At 49.8% G+C, this 15,938-nt stretch overlaps 1 protein-coding gene across 2 annotated transcripts; it reads left to right on the forward strand.

Moving 5' to 3' along the window:
* The first annotated feature begins 254 nt into the window (after window positions 1-254).
* On the forward strand, window positions 255-14,116 carry DELE1 (DAP3 binding cell death enhancer 1). 2 transcript variants are annotated; one of them, XM_059917349.1, is made up of 13 exons: window positions 255-380; window positions 1,068-1,182; window positions 1,277-1,394; window positions 3,439-3,586; window positions 4,553-4,714; window positions 4,957-5,045; window positions 5,148-5,244; window positions 7,880-8,022; window positions 8,862-9,020; window positions 9,114-9,206; window positions 11,360-11,519; window positions 12,390-12,629; window positions 13,523-13,610. In XM_059917349.1, the coding sequence occupies exons 1-12, from the start codon at window positions 350-352 to the stop codon at window positions 12,626-12,628; spliced, it is 1,554 nt and encodes a 517-aa protein (XP_059773332.1). In that variant the 5' UTR covers window positions 255-349; the 3' UTR covers window position 12,629; window positions 13,523-13,610. The 2 variants fall into 2 exon arrangements, with proteins under 2 accessions (XP_059773332.1, XP_059773331.1); XM_059917348.1 differs by lacking the exon at window positions 12,390-12,629 and having other exon boundaries at window positions 13,523-14,116.
* The last annotated feature ends 1,822 nt before the right edge of the window (window positions 14,117-15,938 follow it).

Here is a 15,938-nt window from a genome sequence, read left to right on the forward strand (position 1 = left end):
CCTTCTTCTGAGGCGGTTCAGCTTCGCCACCTGCGACCCCACTCCTCTGCGCGACCCCCCCCCCCCACCTTCTTATGCGGGCAGCAAATGACACCTCTTCCACCGGAGGCCGGGCCCATGTCCCCGTGCCCTTGTCGCAGCTCACCTCCCCGCTAGCCCCAATACGCCTACACCCCCCACTTCCTTTCGCTGAGCGCCGTCCTTCCGGCTGGGCCCCCTTCTAATTGGCTGGCGGTGAGCTTCCTTGGGGACTCGGCCACTCCGAGGGCGCCACACAGGCCACTCTAGCCGCCGTCCCGGGGTTTGGCCGCGCTCTTTCGGCTGCGAGCTCTATGGTGTTGGCGACGACATGTGGCGGCTCCCGGGACTCCTGGGCCGAGGTAAGGACCTTCGGCCGCGGGTCTTGCGGCAGCTGAGACTTGTAACTGAGGAGGGGGCGGGCCGGAGGACTGAGCCAAAGCAATAGTAGGCGGTGTTAGAGCGGAAGAGAGGCGGGGTCGTTAGGAGCCGCGCTGCACCCTGAGTCAAGGGGCCGTTCGAATTTTAGGTGTGGGCGTGGCTAGTAGGAAGAGGGTGGAACTTAGAGCCAAGGAGATGGGAGGAGCTATTGGAAGGGGGAGGAGCCAAGTAGCCGGAGATGGTGGGCGGAGTTCATGAAAGATGAGTAGAGGCCAGTGCAGTAGGCGGGGCCAATGAAAAGAGGCGCGATTTAGAGACAAAGAGCTACAAACATTGAGCGAGAGTTTGTGTATGAATGTCTGGTCATTTTAGAACAGTGGTTGTCAGCCCTAGGAGGGCGTCAGATCACCCGAGGAGCTTTTTCAAACTATTGATGCTCAACCCTGAATGATCCTAGTTTATTTGGTTCTGGGGTGGCACGCTGGAATCTGTACTAAGCAAAAGATCCCCACGTGTATGTATCCTTGTTTAAGAACCTGCAGAAGCAGGTGCCAGTGTTTCCTGGGTTCCTGGGGTGGGGCTCTGTCAAGGGTCAGAGGGAAGATTGGTGGGGCCACTGTTGCCTCAATCCCACTCATGTCAAAGTGACTGATCCTTGCTCTGCACAGCTCTTCCCCGTCTGCTGGGACCCGGCCTCCGTGGGGTGACCTCCAAGTCCACCAGTCCAGATGGACCTCAGGCTACCTCCTCCAACCTGCTGGTCCCTGTGCCCAGTTTCAACAGGTGAAATACTGCCATTCCATCCCCCATGTGCTCCCCTAACCTCCCTCTACTCCCACTTAGGACAGAACTTGATAGCCTCTGTTACATCTTCTAGGTCTGGCCACCATGGCCCAGGCACACGCAGGGGCCCAAGGTCCCATGGATGGAAGGATGCCTTCCAGTGGATGTCTGCCCGTGACTCCCGGAACACATTGTGGGATGCCATATCATGGGTAAGGCTTCCCCAGTCCTGTCCTTGACCTTCAGTGTGGATGAGAATGATCCTGTATGGAAGTATAGCCTAGAAACAAGAGCTAGGGCATCATTGTGGCCACACTCAAAATTTGAGTAACTCATGGCATTGGAGCATATTTGGGGAGATATTGCTGCTCCCTTTCCCCCTGCTCTCCATGTATATATTCCTCCTTTCATTCAGTAAACATTTATTTAACACTTTCTTTGAGCCAGGCATTTTTTGCTAAGTACTAGGGACATAGCAGAGAACAAGGTAGATATGATTCTTGCCTTCCTGAATCTTACAATTAAATAATACTAAATAGCTAACTTTTAATTTATTATTGTATCTATGTATATCATCTTACTTAATCCTTACAAAATCTTGCAGAGGAAATATAATCTCTATTTTATAGATGAGAAAACTCAGGCTCTGAAACTTTAGGTAACACTCTTAAGGTCACACAGCTATTCAGTAGAGGAACCAGATTTTACTCTGGAGCTTGTGCTCTTAGCTACTATGCTCTACAGCTTGGTTGTTATACCTAGTATGGCTTGTAAAAGCACATAGTACATATCCTGACCCATGATCGTCGCTCAATAAATATTTGTTAAATCTGATCTATAAAGGCAGAGGCTCGGTAATACGAGCTAACACGAGGTCTAACAAGGCAGACTCTTTGCCTCTTAGGTTCTGCTTATAAGATATTCTAAAGGAAGTTGGCACTCACGTCACACTTGTCTCCACTTCTCATCCGTCTCACTTTCATGCTGCGTACTTTGGGCAAGTGGTTTGACCTCTCTGAGCCTCAGTTGTCTCATCTGTAACTTGGTGTCATCAGCAGAGCTGAGACTGGAATGTCTCCATGCCAGGGACACTTCTGTCTGGGGAGCTGTGGCCTAGGGGCATAACACACCCTGGAGAGGGATATGTTTTCCCATTTTGTCAAAGATATGAACCCTAGGGCAATCCTATAGTGAGTTCTTCTAGAAACTGGGTCTGCATCTCAAGGGTCCTGATGCCATCCCTCAGCTCTGTCACTACTGCCTATGTGAAAGGGCCTGAGCACAAGCTTATCTCCAGTGATATGGATACGTGTCCCTGTTATTGACATTGCTGGGACCTTCTCTTCCTTCTGGTCTCAGCACACACATCACTTCTACAGAGAGGCTTTCCTCTACTCCCTGTCTTGTCTGGGGTCCCTCTTATGCCCTGTGTAAACTCTTGATTTGTTTCCTTAGCGGCCTTTAGCATAATTTGTAGTTATTATATTATTTCTCTGTGTACTTGGATTTTGTCTTTCTCCCTCAATGAAGATATGAACTCCATGAGGGCAGAGACTGGGTCTGTCTTGTTTGCCATTGTATACAGTGCCTGTTGCAACAAATAAGTATTTGGGTGTCCTTTCTCGTGCATAACACAGGAAGGGACAGGGAAAACCAAGCAGTCACTGGGCTAGGAGCTAACTTAGGTCTTCTGCAGACCTGTTGGAGAAGAGACACCCACAACAAGCCTGTAGCTGTGAATGTGTGTGGTGGGGTGGCTTGGGGGTGGGGGAGGAGTTGTGCCAGGCTAGAGAAAGAGGGAGCCTGATGGGGAACTCTGACCTGTCTGCATTTGGCTGCATGTGTGGCCAAGCCCAGACTTTCCACGTTATCTTTTTGCCCGCTTAGACTTTGTTTATTCAGTCACTCGCTCAGGCGTTTATTCAGCGTGTATTTATTAGTGCTGTATCTTAGTGCTCTGCTAGGCGCCGGGGATACATAGGTGAGCAAAACAGACATGGTTCCTCCCTCGTGGTGCTTAGAGACTAACAGGAGAGACAGACCTTGATGAATAATTGTAGAGATGGCTGTTTAAGTACCAGTGTGATCAGGGCTCCATGGGGGAAGTTCGGGTGCTTACGAGAGTGTGCAGTGGGGGAGTGGCTACAGCCAGGAGTCAGGAAGGACTTCTCGAGGAAGTGATGTTGGAGATGTAGGCGGAGACTGAAGGAGTTGACTGGTGGGGAGCTGTGTCCCCTGAAGTGCTGTCTTCCTCAGGGCACCCTGGCCGTGCTGGCCCTGCAGCTGGCAAGGCAGATCCACTTCCACGCATCCCTGCCAGCAGGACCTTGGCGAGCGGAGCGCTGCTTTTGGCACAGTCCTCTGGACCGTTTCCTCTCATCTCCCTTGAGGCACCCGCGCTCCTGTGAGTTCTCAGTCCCGGGGACAGGAGAGCTGGGCTGGGAGTTTCTCTGGGCCAGGAAGCATCTCTGGACACACCTCAGGAAAAGAGCTGTCAGCAGCTCCTTGCCTCTCCTATCTGCAGTCAGAGGAAGAGGAATGGGAGGAAGGTCTGTCCACCCGGCGTGTGGGCCACGCCTGCCCTCCAGGGTCCTCCCATGTCCTCCCCTCCCCTTCCATTGACGGAGCCCCGCAGGGGTCCAGGTAATTTTAGATCCTAGGAGTGGCTTCCTGCCCACTCCTCAGCCAGTTAGGTCATTCTCTGGTCAGCCATTCATCAATAAGTGAATCTTTATTGAATGGCTATCATGTGCCATGGTACAGAGGCAATGCAGCATAGTGATTAAGGCTCTGGAGTCACATTGTCAGGGTTCAAGCCCAGAACTGCTGATACTAGTTTGGTGTCCCTGGATGAGTCACTTTTAACTTCCCTGTGCCTCAGTTTCTTCACCTATAGAATGGGGAAATAATAAAACCCATCCCCACAGGTTTCTTGGAAGGACCAGATGAGCTAATACATGTCGAGGACTTAGAACAGTGCCTGGCATGTAGTATGTGCTCAGTAAGTAGCGGTTTAAGTTCTTGCCCTTAGTATTATGATTATAATCATAATCAGTATTAACCATCAAACAAAGCGCTAAGTGCTGGGGCTAGAACAGTGAATAAAGTAGATCCCTCCCTGCGACTGGAAGAATTCAAGCCAAGGAGCGATTTATGCTTGGGGTGTGGGGATCAGCATAAATGTGGGCCCCTCTCCACCCCTGCGGAGGGAAGCCAGCCAAGGAAATGGAGGAGGAGGCATGTGAAGGACATGTCTCAGGAGTTTCCAGATTCTTCCTTTGGTCCGCGAAGCCTCAGGGAGGGCTCAGTCAGCCCCGGCAGGCTGAACCTATCCCCTTCTGATGTGACCGCTCTCACTGGCTCTTTCCAGCACTGCGGAGACACATTCTGCCCAGCCCTGATAGTCCGGCTCCCAGGCACACTGGCCTCAGGGAACTCAGGCTGGGCCAGGAAGAACCCTCCACTCGGCCCGAGAGCCTCTCTTCACCCAGTTCCTTGAGAGCAGCTGGTCTTCAGGGTGCCTCTGAGGAAGGTATGGTCCCACCTCCTAAAATCAGCAGAAGGCGGTGGCGGGGTGGGGAGTTGGGCAGATGGACATTTGTTGCTGCATATGCCACACTGGGGAGTTGTCATTCCTGTGAGCCCCCTTGCTTTCTGGGGCAATTTGGAATGATTCTGGTTCCTGGCAGTGGTGCTGCATGGAGGGCTCTGTGGACTGGGAGAGTGAGCGAAAAGGAGAACTAGCACCTTCCTCCTTTGCCTTTTCCCTTGCAGATCCCAGTGACGCCGGCTTCCTGCATGCCAGCAGTAGCTTCAAGTCCAAGACAAAGCCAGCCCAACCTCAGCCCGCTGGCGAAAAGCAGGTATTGTCCAGATTTGGCCACCTGGATCCCCGTAACATTCCCCTAGACAGGTGGCAATCCCAGTGAACTGCCCCATGATGAGTCTTTATATTTCTTCCCCAGGAACAAGATAAATCAAAAAGTCTTTCCCTCGAGGAGGCCATGACTTCCATTCAGCAGCTCTTCCAGCTCAGTGTTTCCATCGCTTTCAACTTCCTGGGTAACTGGGTGGACCCTGTCTCAAGGAGGGCGGATGGGAAAATGGAAAGGGTATGCGGTAGGTCAAGTAGAGTCAGGGCAGGGAGTGCACAAGAGAGAGTTTATTTTCTCCCAGGTAGGTCGACCAAATCTGGCATGGTGGCACAGTGGTATCAGGGACCTATTCTCAGTCAAATGGTTCTGCCATTCTTAAAATGGGCTCCCATCTCAAGGTTCAGTTTGCCTCATATCCAAATTCTAGCTAGCTAGAAGGGAAAGGTGGGAAAACTGAAGGACCACTCCTCCCCAACCTAGAAGTTGCACAAATCATTGTCCAGAATGAAGGCTCGCGGCCTTACCTAGTCACAGAGGAGCCTGGGAAATATAGTCCTTAGCTGAATGACCATGTGCTTACCTGAAAATTCGGTTACTGTGTAAGAAGGAGAAAATAAATCTTGAATGACACCTTGAATTTTCTGCCGCACTTAGGCAAGAACAGGCTCCTGAGGTTTGGAGCAGGCCCTCAAGTGCCCTTTCTTACCCACATCTGGAGACTCCAGATTCCGCTCCACCATTTGTCCTATTCTCCGCAGTGACTTGGCTTCTTTCAGGCCTTCTCATGTGGAGACCCAGACTGCCAGCAGCATCTCCTGGACTCTAGTGGGCAAGTGAGTGAGAGGCTAGAATTCATTCAGTACAAATGTATTAAGCATTCACCTTTTGTTAGGCCTTAGTTTAGGTGTTGGGGATACAGTGATTCACAAGACAAAGTCCTTACTCTCATGGAGCTGCCATGTGAGTTGAGGGAGAGAAAAACAACAAATTGGTAAACAAATAAAAAAGAGAATTTCAGATAGTGATAAATGTTATGGAGAAAATTAAACAGGGGGATGCATTAGTGACTTGGGCAAGGAGCAGCTTTGATTTGGAAGGCCTCGCGGATGGAAAGATCCTTGACCTGACTGACAAAAACAAGCCAGTCTTGTGGAGAAAGCTTTCCAAGTAAAGGGAACAGCAAGTGCAAAGGTCCTGAGGCAGGATTGAGTTTTGTTTGTTAAAGGAACAAAGAAAAGGGTGAGCGTGGTTGTAGTTTAGCGATCACCAGGAGAGTAGAAAGAGATGAAGTCAGAGAAGCAGGCAGGGGCCAGATCAGATCAGGCCTGCTGAGCCATGGTGGCGTATGGTTCTTCTAAGTGAGACAGGAAGCCATTGGAGTGTTTTACGCTGGAGCAGGAAGTGGGGGTAGTCATGTGATCTGATTTACTTTTCCAAAGATCTCTCTGCCTGCCTGCTGTGTAGACAGACGCGGGTCGTAGGAATGCCAGAGGGGAAACAGGAGACTAGATTGGAGCTGTTACTGATGGCTAAGCGAAACATGATGGTGACTTGGTCTAGGTTAGAGGCAGAAGATCCAGTGTGGGGGATGGGGACAGGGTGGGATCCTGTGCCCTCTTGAGCCTTCTCCTCAAGGACAGAGGGCTCTGTGAACCCTCGACAGTGAGTTTTCAGGCAGCCAGGAGGTGACTCATTCACTGCTGGCCGAATGGAACCCGGTTTCTGCCTCATTAGCTTTTTGTGATTTTTCATGGGCAGACAGTCTTCTGAGAATTTTCTTGCCCATTCCTTCCTTCATATGCATATTCATTTATTCAGCAAGTGCTAAGCACTGTGGCAGAACACAAAGGGAGCATAAGCCATAATCATATTTTGCATTTGTATAGAGCTTTCACCCTATGCAAAGTTATTTCTTCTACGTTCTTTTTCTGCTTCTGCCTCCAGGATTTTACAGTCTAATTGAGGAGACAGGGCTTGTACTCTTGAAACAGTTTAGTTCCTAGAAAAAGGCTTGTGTATGAAGTAAGTGCCGAAGGAGTGTTTAAAGCCTGAGTGTGGTCTGAAGATTCTAGAGCAGAAACAGGTTGGGAAGGCCTGATGATAAGAGTTAGAAAAAGGTATCCCAGGCAGGAGAAACAGCTTGAGCAAAAGCTTAGAGTTGAGAGTAGGCTGTGCTCAGCCCCTTCCCTGTTTTCCTGTTCGTTTGGATGATAAAGAGAACATGGGCTTTGGAGCTGGGCTCTCTTTCTTATATTCTCTCACAGTTTCCTCATAAAGCAAGATTGACAGTGTCAGCTGTATCAGTTACGTTATGTTGGTTACAAGCAGCCTAAAACCACTTTGGCTAACCTAAGCACAAAAGGAATTTATTGGGATCTGTTGACCTGCCCAGCCTCAGAAAGGACAGGAATCAGAGAGGCTCCAGGGATGCATGCGGCAGTAACTGAGAAACAGTGTCTTCAGAGTGCTGCCATCAAAATAAACCTGCAGAAGCTGTTTTCTCTCCTGTTGCAGCCAGACCAAGATTCAGATTCCTGAGAGAGGGTCTCATTGGTTGGGAAGAGGGCAGGCACATTGATTGACAGCACTGGGGGGAGGGCTGTTCCCAAATGGAAATTAGGATGTTGTTACCAAGAGGAGGATGGTGTACAGGAGGGCAGAACCCGCTGATACCTATGGCAAGCCAGTGAAATATTCAGAGGATGGAAGTGCATGCGAAGTGTCTAGCACAAAAAAGAAAGGAAGGAGCGTGTGGGTATCTGACTAAGGATGTGGGGAAGTTCACAGAGGAAGCTATGTTTACGCCTAGTGCTTTCTTACAGGGACAGAGAACACGAGGGATGGAGACTACATGGCAGCCTTCTCTTGCTTCCAGAAAGCAGCAGACCGTGGCTACAGCAAAGCGCAGTACAATGTGGGCTTGTGTCACGAGCACGGCAGAGGCACCCCCAGGGACCTCGGCAAGGTACTACACCTCCTCCCTGCCCCCAGGCCCGTGGCCTGTGCCGCACCGCCCAGAGTGACCTCCAGAAATGAGCAGTGGGCAGGGCTTGGGAAAGTCCAGCTTCTCTCTTCCAGCCCGGAGGGAAAACTAAGAAAGAAGTCTCCAGCTTCTAGGAATTTAGACTCAAAACACAGGAAGGCCAGGGACCTTGTCTTTCTTCTTTGCAGCTGTATCCTCACGACCTAGAACATTACCTTGATGAATGGATCAATTAATTCTAAAAAGTAGGATAAGTATGCATAGATGTTATATATAAGAATTTATATATAACAGTTTCTTAGAATTAGATACAATGGCCAAAAAAAGGGAAGAAACTTGAAGTTCCTTCAACAGAGAATTGGTTAATAACATCTATGTGGGCCTTAAAAATGATATGCTAGATCTATATTTATTTGCAGGGGAAGATATTCATGGTGTATTGTTAAATGAAAAAAAATAGGTTACAAAAAATAGTGAGTGTAGTTCTCTCTCCCTTTCTTCCTACACACACAGATACACACACGCACACACATTTATATATGTGTGTGACTGTATATTAACATATTTGTGTATATATGTTAATACATACAGTACAGGGGGGAAGAAATTTGCAAGATTTTACACTAAAATGTTAACAGAGAGTGATCTTTAGGAGGCAGGATTTCTTGGAATTTTGTTTCTATTTTTGGCTTATCTGTATTTTCTGACTAATCTATAATGATTATGTGTTATTTAATTAAAATAATTTTTAAAAACTTCACTCCAAAAAAAGGCAGCTTACAGAGTTATCAGTTGACTGGATGTTTTTCCCTTTGCCCCAGGCAGCTTCTTATTACCAGCTGGCTGCCAGCCAGGGCCACAGCCTGGCTCAGTACCGCTATGCCAGGTGCCTGCTGCAAGATCCAGCCTCCTCGTGGGACCCTGAGCAGCAGAGGGCAGTGTCCATGCTGAAGCAGGCTGCAGACTCAGGCTTGAGAGAGGTGAGTGCCATTGGTGGGGTCACTCCTGGGCACTTGGGGCATGTGGGGCCTGGCAGTGACCAAGATACCTTTTTCCTTCCTCCTTGACCACAGGCCCAGGCTTTCCTCGGGGTGCTCTTCACCAAGGAGGCATACCTGGACGAGCAGAGAGCCGTGAAATATCTTTGGCTTGCAGCCAACAATGGGGTATGAGGTGTCCATATCCAGGCATGATGGGGATCAAGTCTGATAAAGGAAGGGATTTTGGAACTGGTACCGTGCCTAGGAGACGGTTGATAAGAGCATCGGGCTGGCTTCAAGCCTTAACTCTTGCTGACTTACTGTGTGCCCCTTGGACACGTCCAGCAGTGTGCTGGCACTGGCTTGTACCAGCCTGCGAGAATTGTTGTTAGCTTGAAATCAGCTACGGGGAGAGCATTAGTACCACAGAATTGCCAAATGCTACAAAACAGGGCTTTTTCCCCTGGAGAGCTGGTTGTTAAACATTTACTAGCATACTACCGGGCTGGTCACTTCTTGTTTTCCTCGTCTCTAAGATTGGGATAATAATGCCTGCCTGACCTGTCTACCACTTCACAGGGTTGTCGTGAGGATCAAAATCTAACTGAGATAGTAAGTGTGAAAGTGCTTTGTAAAGTGTACACGTGGAAGGTGCATCATCACAAGTGGCTTAGTCCAGGGAAGTCAGAAGGCACATGAGGTGAAGACATTGAGCAGTTTGGGGGGTAGAGGATGTCTGGTTGTCTGTCAACTAGGGGTTGGCATCCAGGCAGCATGGAGTTTGTTCCACAGAGCATTAGTTCCATGGAACGTTTATAAATAATACGAGGGAAAAATGGTCAGATGGGTTTGGGAAATACTTTGTTAAACAGGTATCTTTAATGCAGGAAATCTCAGAGCTTTATGTCACTGTGAATTACTGAAAAGGCATCTGTGGGTTTGCTGTATCCTCAAGTGTCTTTGACCAGTATATTTTTTGAGTTGTATCTTGAAGGACCAGGAGCCCTGGGTTAAAGCCAACAGTGGCCACGTACTAGAATTTCCCTGCTTAGGGGCTGCTGCTTCTCTTTACTTCCTGGCCAACACAGTGATAGCGTCATTGAACTCTTGGGCATCAGAATACTTCTCCTTTTTCACTCTGTGTTGTCCAAAGTATCTGCAGTAGCCGTCAAAAGGGGACCAATGTCATCAAACAGTACCTGCCTCTGTGCCTGTCTTTCTATGAAAGAGCCCCAGAGTCTTCCTTGGGCTCAGTGGGTTGTGTGACCATGTGTGGGACAAGGCTGGGGGCACCCTGGCTGGCATTAGTCACCCAGCGCGCCAGGAGAAGTGCACAAAGGGATGTTGTGTAACACATACGTAACAGCATGTGTGTTTTGGCCTGACTGTGTCCTAAGCTGGCCTGTAGCCATGAGTCCACCATATTTATTACATAGACTTTGACCTACATGTTACAGAAACTCTTTAGAGGGTAGAAGAGAAATAGAACCATGGTTGGGAGATTGAATATAATGAAAATATTCATTACAGAGAGAGAGAGAGAGATGAATGATGTGGGCAACTAAAGGTGTGGAAATAATAACACTAATCTAAGCACTTTCCACATATTGACACATTTAATCCTCACGACAGGGTAATATGGTAGGTGCTATTATTATGCCTACTTTACAGATGAGGAAACTGAGGCACAGAGACACAGAATATGATGCCTGAGGTTACACAGCTGGTAAGTGGTGGAGCCAAGATTGGAACCCAGGCGTCTGGCTGTAGAGATTGGGCTCCTACTCCCTACCTGATACTGCCTCTCTCAGGAGCCTAATTCTCAGTGAGAGGGGAGAGAGGATCCAGAGCCAGGGACAAAGGGATTAGCCTTTTAACCTTTCAAAGGAGGAGAAACATGTTCTCTGTAATGTATGCTTTGTAGCCCTCTGGGTAGAGATCAGGAAGGCATTCAGGGCCTTGGAAGCCCAGTCTCCACCCTTGCTCCTGGCTCTTTCAGGATAACATAGGAGCCTGACTACCTGGGCTCCCAGAGCAGGGCCAAGTGCTTCCCGCAGCCTTCACTTCTGCACACTTTCTGCACCATCCTCAGCACGAGAAGCCTCCACGCTGCTCTGGCCGGAAGCTCCCTGGGTGGAGGGATCCCCGTGTCCTCTGTTCTGGGCCTCTGGCTCTTCACAGTTGAGATCCCTTGGTCCAGGGAGGGTTGCGGCTGGGCCTGACCCTGCAGGGGTGAAGCACCAGCCTGCTGACTGCTGCACCTTCCTCCTGCCCCAGCGTTTCAGTTCTTCAGTCCTGCATGCGTGGGCATCTGTGTGTCTGTCCGTCTTCTCCTTTAGGACTCACAGAGCAGGTACCACTTGGGAATTTGCTATGAGAAGGGCCTTGGTGTGCAGAGGAATCTGGGAGAGGCTGTGAGATGCTACCAGCAGTCAGCAGCTCTGGGGAATGCGCCCGCCCAGGAGAGGCTGCGGACCCTCTTTTCCATGGAGGCAGCAGGTACAGATGAGAGTCAAAGCCAGCAGGTGCCTCCCCGAGCTCAGTACCCTGTGACAGAGAAGGGAGTGGCAGTAGCCTTTGGTCTCTTTGTTACTTCTGCTCCATTGGTGGGAACGAGCACAGCTTTCTGACTCAGACAAATCAAACCTGAGTTTTAACCCCTGCTGTATTCCTGAACTTGGCCTGTATGTCTTTGCACCTCTGTTTCTTCACCTCTGAAAACTCATTAGGTTGTAAAGATTAAATGAGATGGGACTTCCCTGGTGGCGCAGTGGTTAAGAATCTGCCTGCCAGTGCAGGGGACACGGGTTTGAGCCCTGGTCCGAGAAGATCCCACATGCCGCGGAGCAGCTAAGCCCGTGTGCCACAACTACTGAGCCTGCGCTATAGAGCCCACGAGCCACAACTACTGAGCCCACGTGCCTAGAGCCTGTGCTCCACAACAAGAGAAGCCACCGCAATGAGAAGCCTGCACACCACAACAAAGAGTAGCCCCCACTCGCCACAACTAGAGAAAGCCCGCGTGCAGCAATGAAGACCCAATGCAGCCAAAAATAAATAAATAAACAAATTTTTAAAAAAAAAGATTAAATGAGATGACAGCAAAGGGCTTAGCACAGCCTGGCGCACGGTAGGTGTTGAATAAATGGTAGTCACTCCAATGACTTGTCAGGAGAGACACTATCCCAAGGCTGCCTCCGTGCCCTGACTTACCGTCTAGGGCTCTGGGAGCCCTGCTCACTCCTGACTCACTCAGGCTGACCTGGGTTAGTAGTGCCAGGGGAACCAAGTCCTTTAAGAAGCCCTTGCTCCAAAGTAGGAGTCTAAGAACACAGCCTGAGTAAGAGTTGCTCTCGCCTCTCCTCGCAGCCCCAGGGCCCGGCGACCTGGCAGTGAGAGGACTGAAGTCGTTTTCCAGCCCCTCCCTCTGCAGCCTGAACACCTTACTGGCAGGAGCCTCACGCCTGCCACATGCCTCGAGCACAGGGAACCTTGGCCTGCTCTATAGAAGCACTCGTCTCAGAGCCAGCCCCGGAGCCCCCAGCAGGGCTGTTCTCCCACACCCCTACCCCTTGGAAAGGAATCTCGTCAGACTGGGTTTTGGCTAAGGTGAGATAAAATGCAGTCACTGGTACCTCTCACTGGTGCTGGGGGGAGGGGCGGGCAGGGAGGAGATGGAATGGCAACAAAAGCAGGGTGTCAGTATCCCTTTACAGGGTAGAAATTCCATGGGGGCTCAGGTTCCCAAGCAATTTCAAGTGCATGGCTAATAAATGACTTTGACCATTTCCCCTAGTTGGTAGCCTCACAAATGGGCAGTGGACACATTCATTTTTTGGCCATGCCACACGGCTTGTGAGGATCTTAGTTCCCCAACCAGGGATTGAACCCGCGGCCTCAGTAGTGAAAGCGCCGAGTCCTAACCACTGGACTGCCAGGGAATTCCCCATTCACAGTCATTTCTGTTCTGTGCATAAAAAAGATTCGTTCAGTGACCTGTGAAAAACTTTACTGAAGGGTCCAGAGACCCTGGTCCTCGCCTTAGCCTTTGCCTTTGAGCAAATCCCTTCCCTTCCCCTTTGCCAGTCTTCAATTTCCTCAGGCTTGGACCACATCATTTTTTGCCAGCGTCTGATGTGTGTGTGCCTCCAGTGCTTCACAAGGGGATTTTAGGTAGTGTTCAAAGTAATATTTTTTACTTTTAGTGTTTGTATATTAATATATATTATAAAAATGCGATTAGCATATCATAATGTCACAGATATTAAAAATAATGAATCAACTAGAGAAAAAACCTTGTGACATTGCGTAAAGGGGAGCACAGATCGAGAGGTGGCAAAAGTCATGGGGTGGTTTCATGAATGCCTAAAACTCAGGAAACACTGAATGACGTCCGCTTTTGTTCATCCCCAATGGATTCCTGACTGTCTCCATTTCACCTTTGATTTGGAAGGAAGGAGCATAGTGTCTAAATGCCTGATGTAACTGCTTGACTTTTTCAGACCTTCACACTTCACTCAGCCCTAAAGATGAAGCCTGCGAGTTCTCAGAGAGATACCACAACTTGAATCCCAGAGAAGAGGCCAGATATTCACCCGCCTTCCGAAAGAACCTTAAGTACCTGCCCAGCACAGTAAAGAAGAAGAAAGTGTGTAAAGACCCAGGTTCTGGCCACATCACCTTGAAGCAGTGGCCTGACTTGCTGTGTCGTTTCCTCAATTGTAGACCAAGGGCAGCGGTGTCTGCCCTCCTACCCTCCAGGGCTGACATAGGGCATTTCACTATGGAAAGGACGTTGGTGCTCACTTAGGCCTGAGGAGGCAGAGTGATGCCCATGGTTACATGGCTTTATGAGTCACCAGGCCAGGACAAGGACCCCAGCCTCCTGACTCCTGGCCCAGGGCTCTTTTGCACAGTTCTCATGGTAATTTTAGGTGAAAGCGTTACTATCGTCCTGCTGATATTGGGGGGGGTAAATGGCAGTTGGGCCCTTGGAGTGTTGGAGCAGGAGAGTGTAGATTTTGAGATCCTCTTTTGTGAAAGGTTTGTGCCAGAAATGGATGGGAGTTTAATAAAACAGATACTGGATTATCTCATCACTCTTGCCCTTGAGTATGTGGGGGAAAGCCAGGGAGACGGGCAGGGGAAGCAGAAGGCCGAGGCTCCATCCTCATCTCTAAACTCTCCATTAACCAATTTAAAGGGTCTTAAAAGCTTCTCCAAGAGAGAGACATAGCAAAAAATGATTTCTGAGTCAACGCTAATGACTCCAATTACTGAATTTGTGCGTAGCTGTTCCCCGGCTTCTGGATGTTAGCCCAAGTCCAATAGCAGAGATGTGGTTGAGGACGGGGCGTGGGAGGGACTGAGGCCCAAACCCCCTAGGAACCGTCCAAATGTGAAAGACCACCCAGCATGGCCAGCTCAAAGCGGGGAGGATTTGAGGAGGGGAGTTGTCCACATTTCCCTCTCTGCTGCCCACCCCCCTCCCCAGCCTCTAGTGGTCTCGTCACACTTTTCCCAGCAACTTCCTCTCACTGCTGGAGCCCTAAGCTTCCTCCAGCTTGAGCGCCTCTCCGGCCCTCTGCTCCCTTTCCGGGGCTGCGCTGCACACTGGCCTCACCCCCACTGGTCCCCTCATGTGGCTTTCTCCCACAGATGGCTCCTTGGAAGCAGGGACTTTGTCTTTGGATTCCAGTATCCTCAGCACTTAGCACAAGGTCCCGTCGTGCAGGTAAGGGCTCAATACACACATTGGTTAAAGCTCCGGTTTTTAAGCTGTGCAGTGCACTAAACTCTCTGCAAAAAAAAAAAAAAAAAAAAGATTTCTGTGGTCAAATAAGTTTGGGAAACGCTGCACTAGACATCCCCTTTTTATAGATGCACGATGCACATCAGCATATTCAAGGTTCCAAGAAGTCCTGCAGTAAAGAACTTGGTTAACCCAATGCTTCCCTCACAGAGTCGGGCGCAGAGCCCGGCTCCCTGCAGATCGCCGATGAACCTTCCCGGGGCACCCTCTGTGTAAAGTGTCACTTCCTGCCTTGCCGTGGAGCTCCACTCGCCAGCCTCTTCCCCTCCTGTTGTCACTTGGGGTTCTCTGATTATGGGCTCCTCTGGCCATGCCTGGGGCAGAGGGGCAGTTCACATAGTCCGGGGACCCAGGGCCTTCTGTGTTGATGGCCAGATAGGGCTCTCCCTCCCTCTCCGTCGTTGTAAGTTAAGTGCTGATCCAATTCAGGGTACCAAATGTGGAGGGAGGATATTTTTAAGCTCTCCTTGTGGAGCAGGAAGGATGGAAGAGTCGTGAGAGAAATGCTGTCAAGGGGCCAAGAATCCTTGCTGTTCAGTCCCTACGGTCTCTGTACAGCCCCAGGGGATGGGCTTCCTCGCAGACCCTGGAACTGCTGTGCTTTTGCCATTAAAATTCCATTATTAATGACTCATTGTCAGTGCCCTGAAAGGAAATGTGAGGGGAGGCTAGGGAGGTGGCCTTTGTTAGCAGGGCCAGCCTGGGTCAGGATGACCCCAGGTTCGAGCCCTGATGCCCTCAGCAATGAGCCCTTTGCGCAAGGCTCTGCTGCCTCAGTTTCCTCATCTGGAGATGCTGTTTTCAGGGAGCCCTGACACTGTGGAGGGAATGAGGCTGTTTGGTTCATTATATCTTCAGTGCTAATACAGGGCAGGGCACTTAGTAAATGTTCAGTAAATATTCATTCAGTGAATGAGTGATTCCATGCATTGTCTTTTCTCCAGCGGACACCACCACCAAGGCCTACCCAGCAACACAGGAGGTGCTTTAAAATATCTGTTGAATGTATGATTCTGTATACCCCTCCCCTGACTGCCATTCCTAGTGCTACTTCTGACCTGTAGTAATTGCTCAGCAAACATAAAATGTTTGTTGAATGAGCGTTT

Source organism: Balaenoptera ricei, chromosome 3 (assembly GCF_028023285.1).
Source record: "Balaenoptera ricei isolate mBalRic1 chromosome 3, mBalRic1.hap2, whole genome shotgun sequence".
Lineage (NCBI taxonomy): Eukaryota > Metazoa > Chordata > Mammalia > Artiodactyla > Balaenopteridae > Balaenoptera > Balaenoptera ricei.

Excerpts from the sequence above, each read along its gene's own strand:
- DELE1 (XM_059917348.1), top strand. The coding sequence starts at position 350 with ATGTGGCGGCTCCCGGGACTCCTGGGCCGAG. Across the intron at positions 1,183-1,276 it reads CCTGTGCCCAGTTTCAACAG|GTCTGGCCACCATGGCCCAG; the intron begins GTGAAATACTGC and ends TACATCTTCTAG. Across the intron at positions 4,715-4,956 it reads TCAGGGTGCCTCTGAGGAAG|ATCCCAGTGACGCCGGCTTC; the intron begins GTATGGTCCCAC and ends TTTCCCTTGCAG.